This window comes from Symphodus melops, assembly GCF_947650265.1.
Source record: "Symphodus melops genome assembly, chromosome: 1".
NCBI classification, from domain to species: Eukaryota; Metazoa; Chordata; class Actinopteri; order Labriformes; family Labridae; genus Symphodus; species Symphodus melops.
The window spans coordinates 51,334,087-51,348,385 of record NC_136691.1 but is presented as its reverse complement, the minus strand read 5'-3'; the positions used below and the strand labels follow the sequence as shown (position 1 = coordinate 51,348,385).

Sequence of the window (14,299 nt, the reverse complement as noted above, 5' to 3'; positions counted from 1 at the left end):
CAGCTTGCACACAACTCCGACATCATGTGAGAGCGCAGATACAGTGGAGTGAGACGTTTATGGTAGAGTAACTGTTGGGGGGATGGGAAACGAGAGAAATATACAACCAAATAAGGAGAATGGAGTTTGTATAAAACAGCACAGGGACCCGATTGTTTTGTGTTATTTATAACCACAAAATGATCCTGTTGTCAAAAGAAAAACTTTTCTTGAGAAAAGAGATACATTTATTCTATAAAATGTGTAGACCAGATTAGGTATCATTTATGCTCATGCCGCTAAATAACCCTCAGAGTCGTTGACGTGCCTGTAGTGTGACAGCCTCCACCCTCAGTGTAGGACTGTGTGTAAGATTAAGGGTTATGTCCCTTACAGTAGTAAGTGCTTTGAGTGTTCGAAAGACTAGAGAGGCACTACTTACAGTAAGTGCTGTCTAGTTACATACTGACACACATAATGGTGTTCATCATAAGACAACTTGAGGATGGCTTAAACACAAGAAGAAGGAGAATGAAGACTTCATAGGTAGCATTATTTAAGACACAAGTAGGATTTAGGACGTAAATGTGAAAAAAATAACCTGTTACTTACACTGTCTCGCTGACTGTCGTCCCCGGACCGGTCATTCTTTTGCATGGTGCGTGCCACCTCTGAAAATGAAGCAGGCGTCAGACACAAAGAGTGAATCAGAAAAACAAACGAAAAAACAGTGAGCTAGAAGAAATCAAAAGTTAAGTCATGTGGGGGGAAAAAGCGAGAGGTTGTTTCAGGTAACAAGTGGCCAAGTTGGAAAAATAAACAAAGACTCATTTTATGAATCTTTAAAGACTGCATGCGGTGTTTGGGAAACGTGTTCATTATTTTCAAGTAAGATTGCTCCGTCAGGCTGAGATAAGTTTATAGCACTTCCTCGAGCTTTTAGTGTTCGAGAATATGAACGCTTTGATCTCCTAGACAACCTTGAGGGTACATGTGTATGTGTGATGAGGGGAGAACATAATGGATGCATGTGTTGGTAGGAAAGGAGAGGTACTGGGATTCACTGGCCTATTAGGATGCATGAGAGTGAAAGAGGTAAAGGTCAGAGAATTATCAGCCAGTTACACAACCATGTCCACTTAACCTGTCCAAATATACCAGATAACACCTGCCCCTTTCTCCCATATCCCTTTGTCTCTCTGTGACACGTACACACAAAACACAACACACACTTAGTCGAGACCAATGAACTGGGTGTCCGCACACAGAGAGTGAAGTGTAGTGATGTGTGAAAAATCCCTGAGAAGATCAGAGGAGCCAAAAATCGGATTCTTCTGTGGTTCGATTGTAGAAATCAGTCTATTTGTGTTTTCAGCATTACTGTCACTGCAAAGTTCCCTTTTGTCGTTATCGCTAAACCACAAGAACTATCAAAGAAGCAAACCGCACAGGAAAAGTCATTTTGCTCCACTTATCTTCCCTCCAGCTGTCTGTTTTCATTTCTATCAAGTTTTTCTCTGAATAGTATATTTTCCCTACAACAGTGACTTCCTTTATGGTTGTCGGGTTTCACATCATTTCAGCCTATCTCATAGGTAGCAATCAATGTATCTGCATGACACTCGTAACTCTACTATAAAAACAACCCTGCTGTATGTCTGCCAGGACTCTGTAGCACTGTATGTGTTTTGAATGAGATCCGCCGATAGGGTCACACATTATCCCCCACTCTGGTTGTCTAGCTAAGGCCCATCTCCAGTAAATAGATGTGAAGTGGCAGAATGGCCAGGTAATTACCAGACTGAAAAAAAAAAACAGACAGAGCTGGATGGGGAGTCTCCATCGATTGGGCTCTGAGGGAGAGAGAAGTCAGAGGAGGGGGATAGAGAGGAAGAAGATAAAAGAGGACAGAAGAGGACAACATAATAAAAACTGAGAGACAATAATATAATGATGCATCTGATTCACTGAAAATTATAAAATGCCACAACAAAGGTAAAGTGCACGGCTAATGCATTTATTGACTACTGAATGATTTTGTGTTGGTGGTATTTTTACTCTTATCACGCTTTGCGACTTCTTCTTTTTTAACCTGTGAACTTCTTCTTCTATCCCGTTATGTCAACTTCTTCTCTCGCCAATTAACTTCTGTGCATGCTACTTGCCCTTATTCACATGTCGTAATTGCCACCGCGAGGAGTCACAGAGTAGTGTTGAGATGAGTCAAACTGGCAGAGAAATCTTTCTATAGTGGGTTTTTTTTTTTGTTTTTTTTTTCCAAATTAAAAAGTCGTCAATTATTGCATCCCATCAGTTGGGACGAACAAACATTGTTGTAGATTGCTGTCGACAAGGTTGGAGGAGTGGAGAGCAAAGGCTATGACACAAGAGTAGAGGAGAGCAGAGGGATTGGTCATAAGTCGTGTCATGGTGCACACGCTCTGGCTATGCATGATGTTGCCTCTGGGATAAATAAACTGTCGTTTGTTCATGACAAATATTTTGTAATAAGGAGCACCATGTGCATCGTGTGCAAACCTGTGAACACAGACAAACCATTAACCTGCATTTAGCATGCACACGTAATATTATACAAACTGAAACAATACATAGACCTTGTATTTTTGAGCCATCTTTCTGCTCGACATCAGTGTGTTATCAAACAAAAAAAAAAAACATCAACTATATTTTAATTCATGTATTCATTTTTTAAGACTTTTATGATAGCAAGTCATTGCAAAAATGTGGATTTAGTCCTGTCCTATGTAAGTGAACTACAGAAGGGTTTGATAGAGGAGTAACTAAAATTCAGAATAGCTACAAATGTACGAGGTTTTTATGCCATGAGAAGCACAGGCCATATAGTCATGAATAACTTTGTGCTTTTACCTTTTGCTCATAATCCATTTCTACAAGTGTTAAGTGCTACAAACTCTCCTGTTGAACCACAGTCACAGACTCTGAAGTCAAAGCTGCAGATACGGTATACCAGATACCTCTTAACAGAACAACATAGTGTCAATAGATTTTCAGTCTTAAAACTTGGAAAGGCTGTCCTAGGAACATTCATTGCAGTTGCACATCTCCTGTACTCGTAGCTGCCTAGAAACCACAGTCCATGATTTCAAATTGGTCTTGAGCTGTGAAGTCGTGAACAGCTATTTCAGTGAACGTTGCCACTCCTCTAGTTGTGTGTATAAGAGCTCTGCACATACAGACAGTGCTGAGAAAACGTTCATTAACTGACAGAATGGTATAAACTTTCTGAAATGTGGCGACACAGCTGACATTTTGCATAATGTCAAGACCTCACTATCTTAGTGCACCCGCTTTGTCATTAACTGCCACTTTTAAAACTTCACAGTGACATGATAAACTTTGCAATTTATTCCTGACATCTCAAAGCCTGCTAAAGGACTAGAAGCAGGCGCGGACCCTGTGTGTGGAGCACCGGGACATTTTCCTGTAGCCTGAAGGTCTGTTGAACCTGCTGTGAGCAGTCAAAAGTGATGATGAAGAAGAGTTAATATTCCTCTCTGAATACATGCAACATTACATTTAAGTGTGACTGTGCCACCTGGTTGATTGTGCTTGGTGAGTTGTGATAGTGTCCCGGCTGCAGTCTGCAAAACTAACGTCACAGTGTCCCTCACAACGCACTTAGCAACCGTCTACTTGCTGCTACTCAACCATAGACTATTAATAATAATGGCATAAGCCTGAATGACATAACCCATCTGGTACTGCACGGGGCTCTGGAGGCTCATTGGCGGCAGCCGCCATGCTGGAGATCCTGTTTTAGTCTAATTTTTAGAAAACCTAACAACAGGCTGAGAGCAGGAGTTGAGGCAGAATTAAAGCCTCCTATCCAACCTCTACAGCGCGTCTGTCTGTCAATCAGGTCAGCCTTGCACCCTACATAACTCATATTGTTCTTACTATCAAAACAGTTGCATGATAAAAATCTCATCCACTGTACATGATGATGATAACGAATCAGACCAATATCTGTATTTCGTATCAGGTTGTAAAACATGTTCATTTCTGCTGTTAAAACGGTTCTTTTGGAAAAGGGTGTGTCGGCCATGTGACTTTCAGTCCTCTTTGAGCCGGTCTCAAGCAGACCATGATGAACTGTCCTTTCTTACACTTCTGCATAGGTTTCATCTTTCGACACTGCAGGTTGCTGCTTGTTCTCAACTGAAGATTCACAACATTATCGCCAGGTGACATGGATGGTCAAGAAAAGTAAAGGTGGCTCATAGAGGCAGAGGTTTATTTACACATACTGTATGTAGGAAAATGCTTCCAAATAAGTGACATTTTCACCAGTAAGGGACGAGGTTAGTCTACACGTATCCTTCATGGCTAACTAAATAGCCGAGCTCTCTCTCTCTAGTTGAGTCTAAATATGATGACCCTTATAAAATAATGTAGGTTGCATCCTTGAAAGCACAAGGCTAATTTAGCACAACTGAATCCGCAGGACACACGGAGATGATTCAAAGCACGCGGACATAAAAAAGGGATGAAGACCATCACTATCGGGATCTTAGAGAGACATTATTATTCACATTATCTGTTCTGCTGAAAGGTATTTTCAAATGCAAATTCTCAGTTGAAAGTGACTCCATAAAATGACTCCTGAGACATTTCAAAGCTTTGCTATATTCCTGAACTGAAGTGGATTGTAAATATTTTCCACTGATGTCGGCTCTCTGTGACGCAAATGTATATTTTGGACTGAATGACAAGTCACTAAAAAAAGAGATGCACTTCAGCAACAATTTACTTTTCAGCACCAACATGTTACAGTGAGGCTAACATGTTTGTTTGATTGTGTGTGTGTGTGTGTGTGTGTGTGTGTGTGTGTTGCAGCTGTGTTGCATAGGTGTGTGTGTGTGCCTGCAATGTAACCACAGGGGGTTGATTTCAGTCTCAGGGCTCTAGCATGAGGTGTGATTAGACCTACATATCTCCCACTAGAGAGCTTCAGAAACAGTGTGTATGCATAAAACACCATCCCTCTGAAAATGCCATTTCTTCCCCTGTCGCTTTGATACATCCTCTGCTAGTTTTTTCAATTAACTCCCTGCCATCTTTAGGAGAGCGATGACAGTTTATCCTCTGTGATCATATTAAGCTAGGGAGGTAAAAGAAAGAGAAATATGTAGCTCAGCTATAACTTCTCTACAACCAGCAGTAGAAGGTCACGGCAGTTTAATATGCTCTAAATTTCAGCGTCCGTGTGAAACGGCTCTTTTCTTTCTTCTTGTTCTGCCCACAGCTGCTTATTGAATAATCGCTCAAAAACTCTCTCAGGCTTTTATTGTAGCCGCTCAATCAGTGGAGACGAGCAGGCGCTGAGGCGGCTCTGAAATAGCCAGCCATTCTCCATTCTCTTTATAGGCCGTTCTGTATAGACGGTTTAATCGGGTACACTTTTGGTTCAATTTGTCAAGCTAATTTTTGCAGAAAAGCAAGCGGAACATAATCACTGACATTAATGGGCGAGTTTAGATTGTAAATAGTAAATTAAAGCAATCAATAAATAAGCAACCAAAGCTGCTGAAAATCTCAAATTACTCAAATTAAAATAAATGAATCTGACTTATATGTTCCATCACAGTGTTTTCACAGTAAACAGGCAGTGACACTTGTTTGATGCTCACTAAAAGCTCCCCATGTGCCAGCAAATCAGTCTCATTCTGCAGCTGTTGGCTGAAGTGGATTTTTCCACTTTATGGAGTTCCTTCATTTATCAAAGAACGGCAGAGCAAATTATCATCCTATTGATTTAGTAATTGTATTTGGGTCACTGATTGCAGCTTTGAGCTCACTGCCGAGCCACTTTTCAAGTAAGATGGGCTCCTGCAGGGAGGAATTAATGAATTGGGAAAGATGCAGAGGCAACCAACATAGCAGTGGCTCCTCCAAGTGGTGCTATAGTAACTAGACAGACGTGAGAGCTAAAATAAAAAAAGATGATCACCGGCTGCGTTTGAAATGTTCCTCTTGAGCCGAGAGATATTCCTGAGGAACAGATTTTCATTTGTCCCTGTCTTTGTTTGGCTGATCTTGTCCTGCCCTTTACACAGAGGACTTCCAATAACTACCTCATTCCAAACATCACATAAATCAGCCATGATAAAGCCACTGGAGGGCTGTCACCTCCTGTAATACAACTAAAAGGCATGCTAACACACCTCAGTGCACACAACCTTGAGAAACTAACTGAGGATGAATTTGTGCTCCAGACAGACTCGGGCATTATGACACTCCTTAAGAACTATGTGCAAAACAATGCCTCTACTAACTTCAATTCAACCTCAGAAAGAAACTGAGAGTGACTACTATTAAACCACAACAGGCAGAACAGCTCAATTTCCTTTGTCGACGGTCGTGAGCTCTTTGTCTGCTCCAAACAATCTCACAGCAAAGGGACCAGGCATGACAAAACAATAACATTTACTTGAAATGCAAATTATCTCTCACACCTCACTTGGAAATAATTGTCTTATATTCCACATATTGTCCTGCGGATGCGAGTATGAGTCACCTGTTTGATTGTTTGCTTTTTGTGCTGTGAAATTGGGTTCATCAGATGCGGTAGTATTTTGAAAACAGTCTGATATCAGTGCACCAGCGATGAGGCTCTACTTGAATCCCTTCTACTGCAGGTTCTTCTGACAATTTCTTGTTTCACTCACGATTTTCTTTGTATAACTTTTACTGAAAAGCTAAAATACTTTCTTTAAAAATGTCTTGTCGTTTCCATTAGCACTTCATAAAGCTTTTGCATTTTTAGCAGAACCACTCATATCTTTTTAGAATTTATTAAAATTGTGAGAAAGGGATTTTAGTCAAAGCCTGTGCCATAAAAAAAAACAAAATAGGAAAAATGTAGAAGGATGATGATGATGATCAGGTGAGTTTGATGGGCCTTTTGTGCATTCAGATTAACTGGAGCTCTCTGGTGAGCACGGCAGGAGATCAGCTGCGGCTGCACCTGGCAGGATTTTATATTACACTGCGACTGCATCATTAGTCTGATGGAAGCTGCAACAGAGAAAAGCTTTCCATCTCCACTCAGTGCGACATCATTTACCCAGGTAAATGTCTGGAGAGAACACATGAAATGTCTGTGGAGGATTTTAAATAAAGACTTTTGCAACTGAGAAAAGAAATGTCATCTCCGAGACAATGAGATAACGTGCATACTTGGGATCAAATGTTTTCAGGGAGGTCCAAATAGTTTTGTTTCTTTTAAAAAGAAAAGTAAAGTAGTTACAATTTTAAACTCACGAGTTTGTGGCATCATGAGGGTTATCGTGCTCTGCAGGCTTTCAAGTTTTTACACTTTGCAACTCACACTGGTTTAACATAATTAGGGGATCCCTGTCCTAAATCACTCATCAGGGCCAGTCCACGAAAAGTATTTCCTGAAGAGGTGATGTTTAAGACAGCTTTTAAGCTTTGTATGCCTTATTACAGGGATAGGACATGGGACAGAGCTGGGAATCAGGGAGAAACAGTGGGGAGTGGCATGTGAGACAGGAGCCATGGAGCGGACTGAAGGACTAAACAGCCTCGGTATGAAGGGAGCGACAGCTAGCCATCGAGCAATCGGCGCCCCGCCGAAGGAGTATAAGTTCACATCACATGCAATTTGGAATTCTGATCATCTTGTGAAAAATGTCCTGTAGCTCTAACAGGAGCTGCATAAAAGTCTGATTCTAACAGACGGGGACATTTGTATGCAGAGAGGGCCAACTTAACACCTATCAAGTTGATTTATGGGAACTGTGTGTTACAGTTTATCTGCCAGAAACTAACAGACAGGGTTTCTCACACTCTGCTGTCTTGATTTAAGGCATCTTTTTTTAACAAGACATTTGCACACATATACTGAGACCTGACTTTATGGAAGTGCTGTTCTTATTCACAAGTATAATATGTATTACTTCATACATTTAAAGAAAAATATACAGACTCCTAGTCTTTAATATTAATAAATACTGTTCTTATAAATGGTGCAGGTTGAACAGATAAAATGGTCAATATATGTTTCAAATTAAACTGAGGGCCTTTACATATGCAGGACACAAACATCAACAAATTCTTCTTAATGCTGACTGATAATTTAGGAAATCTCTCTGTCAGCACCATTTCATAGCTCACTGTGGACCAACAGAAAAGGCTATTAAAAAGCCTGCAGTGAATAACTAAACAGTGTCTGCAGTTATCAGTAAAAGCTTAACATACATTGGCATGTAACAGTGGAATTCAGATGAATATACTGCACCAAAAACATGTATGTTAACGCACCACAGATACCTACTTCTGTTTAAAAAATACTGCAGATGTGTTAGTGTGTTTGTGCCTTAAAATGCCACTAGAGGTCTACAGAGAGCTGTAGTTGCCTTTATGTCTCACACCAAGTTTGCGCTCAAGATATCCTTTCTGTCTTCCACAATTAGAAGGGAAATAAACCTCAATGTCGACATCTTCAAATCTACAGCAGCTACTTATATAAGCGTAAGAACAAAAGACAGACATCAGACTCTTTATCCACAAGTTATTTGGTAGTTTTCTAATTAAAAAGCATTGTTGCCATTATTGGTGCAATACCACATTACTCTTATAAGCTTAAAACGAGAGCTTCTTTTTCCATCCTCTTACACACAAGGCATTGTCTACTACACGTGGCTCACTATAGCCTAATGACATCACTGACCAAAGGCAGAAGTAGGCCCTGCAGAGCTACAAATGAGTCACATCTATTTGTACTGGCCAGCAAAAAGCAGCAGGCACGCAGTGGTGATCTGAATCCCTGCCATCAGATGTTATTCAATATGGACACTGATGGCTTACAAAACAGCAACACAGCTTAATGTCAAAATTGCAAACACGGACCTATCGTGGTTTCTTCCATTCCAGTGACCCCGCTACTCGCAGAATAACTGGCAGTGCAATTAATGCTTTGTGCCCCCACAGTGCTTCTCATATGTACATAGGCTTGGAAATGTGACTCAACACATATGCAAGGAGAGATCCACACATGATTGACAGCAGGCCTAGCTCACATAAACTGTAGTAGAACAATCTTGAAAATGTAATAATTGCACTGCAGTGTCATCACAGGGCCTTAGAGCCCTTTGTTGTGCAGCTTATTGTGAAGCTCACCTTATATCAAGAGGTCAACTGCACAGAAAAATCACTGATGCTGCATCCAAGTACACAAGAACTTTTTCAACCCAGGAAAGACCAGACTTTTCCCCAGGCACAACAACAGCTCCAGCTGCTGTGAGACTTTGACCTTTTACCTCCTACAAAAAATTAAACAGGCAAAATATTGAAAAGCACTCAGACTTTTCCACAACAATAACAATTGATTCAAAATACAAAAGTAATGGGTGTATGTATGTTAATAACCTTGTGACCACATAAGGCTTTGGACGGTCTAACGTTTGCCTATATTTTAATATTTTCCAGTGGGAGTCTGAAGTTTTGTTGCTGATGGTAATTTAGTTCACAAATATGAGGCAACTACTTCTGGGCTAACATAGCTATTCATAGATTTACATTCATTCTTTTTATTATTTTCTCTTGACTATGCTGCTGGACAGTAGGCCAGTTTTTTTGTTTAATGCTACTCAAAGTCGTAATTTAAAAAATAATAATAATACGAGTGGGCTGTTGCTTTATTATGGTAGGTGTTGTTTGGTTTGCTGTCGGTCTTACCGGGATTTCAATGAATATCTCGTCAACTTGTGCAAAGTGGAGAAATAGGCTAAAGATTTAGCCCCTCTATTTTCCAGGTGGCTTATGGTTTAATTTCCTGCTTCAATGAGAGCACGGCACTTCATTAATCCTGAATGCAGCGTGGCTTAATCAAATCATGCTTGCAACCGGTGCGTTGATTCCTGCAAACAGACGCGCTCCCACAAGGGTTAAAGTAGTCATAACACAGTGAATGGTGGTAGACTATGTCTGTGTAGCCCACTCGGATAGGGGGCGTTTTGCATATCTCTGCTTGTATGAACGCAATTGGTCTGTTTATGGTTGACCTGCACTGTGCAGTTTACAATTCACTACTGCTCTGGCCTAGCCTACAACGACCTAATACTATATGTCTGTATATTACACAACTTAATTTTAGGCCTCGTAAAGGTAGCATATAATCTTATTTAGTTAGTCTTTATGAGACCCTTATAATAAAGCTGGGTTAAAGCATAGCCATTTCACCACACCCTTCAACCCTGCATTTAAACAACAAATACAGCTCTATTTCTATTTACATTTTAATGGAGATCATATTAAAATCCTATTCAACCACCCTCTGTGTCACTGTACTATATGCCCAGCAGGTGCCCAGCTGAAAATAAAATAACTGAATTGTTCTATATTATATCACATATAGGTAGGCATTTAGGAGGATTTCCCTCCTGAGAGCAGGTTACTTATGGGTTCAGGTGAGCAAAGCAGACAATAAATCAATCGTCCAAAGTAGGTACTTCTAAAACACAATTGTCAAATATGTAAAATCTGATTTCTAATTATATACAGTATTTATTGTGCTTCTAAATTAAGGCCAGGCCTCTGAAGCATATTTTGGCCTGGAATAATATATGAAGAGAGCTATAGGAAGCTGATTAAATCACTCATTTTATTTTTATAGGAAAAAAACAAACATTTCCATCTCGAAAAATACATCTCCAGTGAAACACTGCATGACCAGATATGCCAGTTGGATGCATCAAACCAGAGAGAAATGCTGGCATTTGTCTACAAGCACACTGCCAAACACCAAACATTTCCCAGCAGATATTTTTCCACAAATTAGTGCCTGTGAGGAAACACAATTGTTATTAATTAGGGCTGAGACTTAAAAAGCTGTAATCAAAGATAAAAAAGAGGCAAAACTTTTCCTTCCTTATTAAATAGAATCTCTGCAAATTGATGGTGATGTACTAAATAGTACATACATTTTATTTCACAAAACCCCACTGACTTCCAAACCTGCACACTCCACATGACCTTCATATGCAGCAAAGCATATAGTTTATATTTAGTAAACAAAAGAATTCATTTAATTATATTCTTTTGTGAAATATGTACCTTGATTATTTTGCTGACTGATTAATGAGACAGAACAAAGTTGAAACCCATTTTTATGAACATGTAGATCTGCCTGAGACCCCTGAGAAAACATCCATAGATGGTCAAATGGCATGAGACCCTTAAACTTTACTGAAAGATTTTCCACCCACTAGGCGGTGAGAGGAACAGAGAGTAGGAGTGAGAAAGCAAAATAGAAAGTGACGTTTTACAACAGGGAGCGTTTATCTAGTTTGAACCAGCTAACCAATGAGGCCAGGAAAAGGGCAAACAGCCAAAACAATGTACAACTTTAGTCTTCACAAGGGTCTTATGCTGCATTTTATTCCCACCATAAAACTTAGTGTATCTGTCAAATGCCATCTCACATCCATGTATGAATAAGCAACATATAGGATAGGAGGGTGAAATTATGAAGAGATATGTCAGATATATATGTTATGGTGAACTATTGTTATTGTTTTAGTTTATATAAAATATGGCCTTACACATTAAAAAGTGACTCTACACAATAAATTTATGGCGGGTCGAAAATACCTAAATTACAGTAAGTTGGGTGGATCAACTCCATTTACAAAGAAAACCTGAGAGAATCTAGAGATTTCAAAAAATCAAAGACAAATGTCCTTTTAAAGACTATCACAGACCAGTATACTATAGGTGCTATCTTGTACTGAGTCTGGTACTGTATGTCTCGCCAGTTCAAGTCCCTCAACAAAATAATAATGGAAAACGGACTGGTTGCTGATGAGGTGCCAGTTTACTTCAGAAGTTGCCAAAGTGCCCTTTAGTAAATGACTGAACCCCCATCTGCTCGCGGCGCCAGTCCATGTGAAGCCCCCTCACTCTGACATCTCTCTACAAATGCATGTCTATAGGATCATGTCAGTGCATGTGTGTATCTTATAGGCTCGTACATGTGTGGGATGTCTCTATAGAGGAACGTAAACCCCAGCTTTCCCTCAGATAAAATAAGCAAAATTAATAACTACATCACATTTATTTGATTTAGTAACTCCGAAATAAAAAGCCTCTCAATGTCTTTACATTTTAAAATAACATGTGCTATCAAGTGGAAAAAGTAAGATTGGAGCTGACCTAATATGACAGCAGTCAAGTCATTACCTAAATTTAGGGTGTCACACAGCAGTGCTCGCCCAAAAAGAAAACTTGGCCCTGGAATCTTTGGCTCAAACTGTTCTCTTACTACTATTGGAACATGACATAATTTTAACCCCTCAGCGTGTCCCCTTTAACAAGTCCCCCACATTTTTCCCCAATACTCATTACTTAGCTGAGAAATAAATGTGATGGAAACATACACTGTACATGTAACAGTCTGTGTTTAATCTGTTTTGACTGACTGCTTTGTGGTCGGGTGCTGGGTTGGCAGACTAGCCATGCTACACAGTATGCAAAATTATATTAAAATATTTTCTGTATACAAAATAGTATGAGTTAATGTTTCTTTTCCAGTCGTGTATTGCTTTTAATTCTTGTGAGTTCAATCATCGCTGTAATGCTTGTGGTTGAATAGTTGCTTGATGTTTGTATTTGGAGAAACAGAGACAAAATTATTTTTTTAACCATGAGTCTGACTCTCTTTCTTATTTTATTTTTTGTAAACTGGATACTCTTATGACTTCTTGAGACTAGATTCTCAATCACTGCCAGATCCAGGTGAATCTTACCTGCAATGGGATCCTCTACACTTGCTTGTAAACATCAACTATTGCACGTCCTTGGATCCTCTAGTATTGTTTGTTTAGAGATGGATGTCATACAAGTACTTGTCAGTGGTTCTGATTCTCTGTTAGGCTATTGCTTGTTCTTGGTGCAGGCCTATGATCAGTGCTCATTCTTGAGTCACGTCTTTTATTGCTGGTTCATTAGTCAGAAATGCTTTATTGCTTTTCCACAATTATGGCTTCTGATCAGCCATTATTGTTTTTTTCTATTAATCAGATAATCTATGATTTCTCGTAAACAATGTACACGCTTCAGGTCTAAAAAACTCTTTCTTGCTCAATGTTTCACTTTTCCAAAGGGTTTATAAAAAAACTAGTCTGTACTGCACCAAGATGCAGATGAAAGTTGATAACTAGGTTGCATGAAAGCAGAAACAATCAGCCAACAGATATAAATGCAACTCAATCAAAATGCCAGCCTCTAAAGTTCAATAAAAACACTCTCCAAACTGGTATTAATGACAACATTATTTTTTTTTTACAGGCACATGAAAGACGTTCACTCAAGTTCAGATCTGTTTGACTATTAATCTGTGTTTTTCCAAACCTAAGCCCTAAAGTGAGTGTACTTTAGAAGAATTTTCCAAAACAGACGACGTAGTGTTCATGCAACGCAGTAATTGGGTATGTGTGTTTGGATGAAGAAAGCAACTTTTGTTTGAACTTTGCTCTCAAGTTCTCCTGCATACAGATAGATAGATAAATAGATAGATAGACAAATACTTTATTGATCCTGAGGGAAATTTAAAGAATTCAAATAAAAAAAGACTTATACAAATAAATGTACATAACCCGTGCAGGGATATAAAAAAAAAAAAAAAACGTCCATATTCTGGGAATATTCTGCATCAGAACTTGAACCGGCAACAGTTTGGATAACATAACAATAACATCAATAACATAACATTCATGGATGACCGTCATCATTTATCAGCACTTGCACTTGGATGCCACAAGGTTGCGTCCTTTCACCTTCAATGTTTGTATTAGTAATCACAATAAGTGTACCTTCATCAAATGTGCACATGATGTTGCTCTGATAGAGCTTTAAAGCTTTGAGATAAATTCCTTTATTGGTGCCTTAATTTACTAGATTGTGGATTTTGCCATACATTAATCTCTCTCCCCTGAAATGATGAATGAAATGAACTTTGAAATAGTACAGGAGTAAAAAGAGTCGGGAGTCTTATATAGACAAAATACTGACATGGAATGGAAGATTTGTAAAAGCGTCTTTGTTCCTTTGGGAAACTGACACATTTAAATGTGGTTTTATTTGTGTTTTACAGAGAACAATGTTTAACATGACACTATATCTTTACCTTTAAAGGTGACCTGATATTTTTTGTTGGCAAGTTGGCTTGATTCCATAAACCGTTTCCTGTTTTTATGTACCATTCCTAATGGAGTTATGACCTCATAAATATATAGGACACCTGACTAACTGCCCT

The 14,299-nt window shown here is 39.2% G+C and overlaps 1 protein-coding gene across 2 annotated transcripts in view; it reads right to left on the bottom strand.

Moving 5' to 3' along the window:
• Window positions 1-9,898, bottom strand: part of pde4d (phosphodiesterase 4D, cAMP-specific) — a 170,292-nt gene extending 160,394 nt beyond the window's left edge. The window contains exons 1-2 of one of the 2 annotated variants that reach the window (XM_079366591.1): window positions 9,724-9,898; window positions 592-650 (exon numbers count right to left, since the gene is read on the bottom strand). In XM_079366591.1, the coding sequence (XP_079222717.1) occupies window positions 592-636 (45 nt within the window). In that variant the 5' untranslated portion in view covers window positions 637-650; window positions 9,724-9,898. Of the gene's footprint in view, window positions 1-591; window positions 651-9,165; window positions 9,298-9,723 lie in introns of those variants that run through there. The other variant, XM_079366592.1, reaches the window with a different exon arrangement.
• Window positions 9,899-14,299: the final 4,401 nt, after the last annotated feature.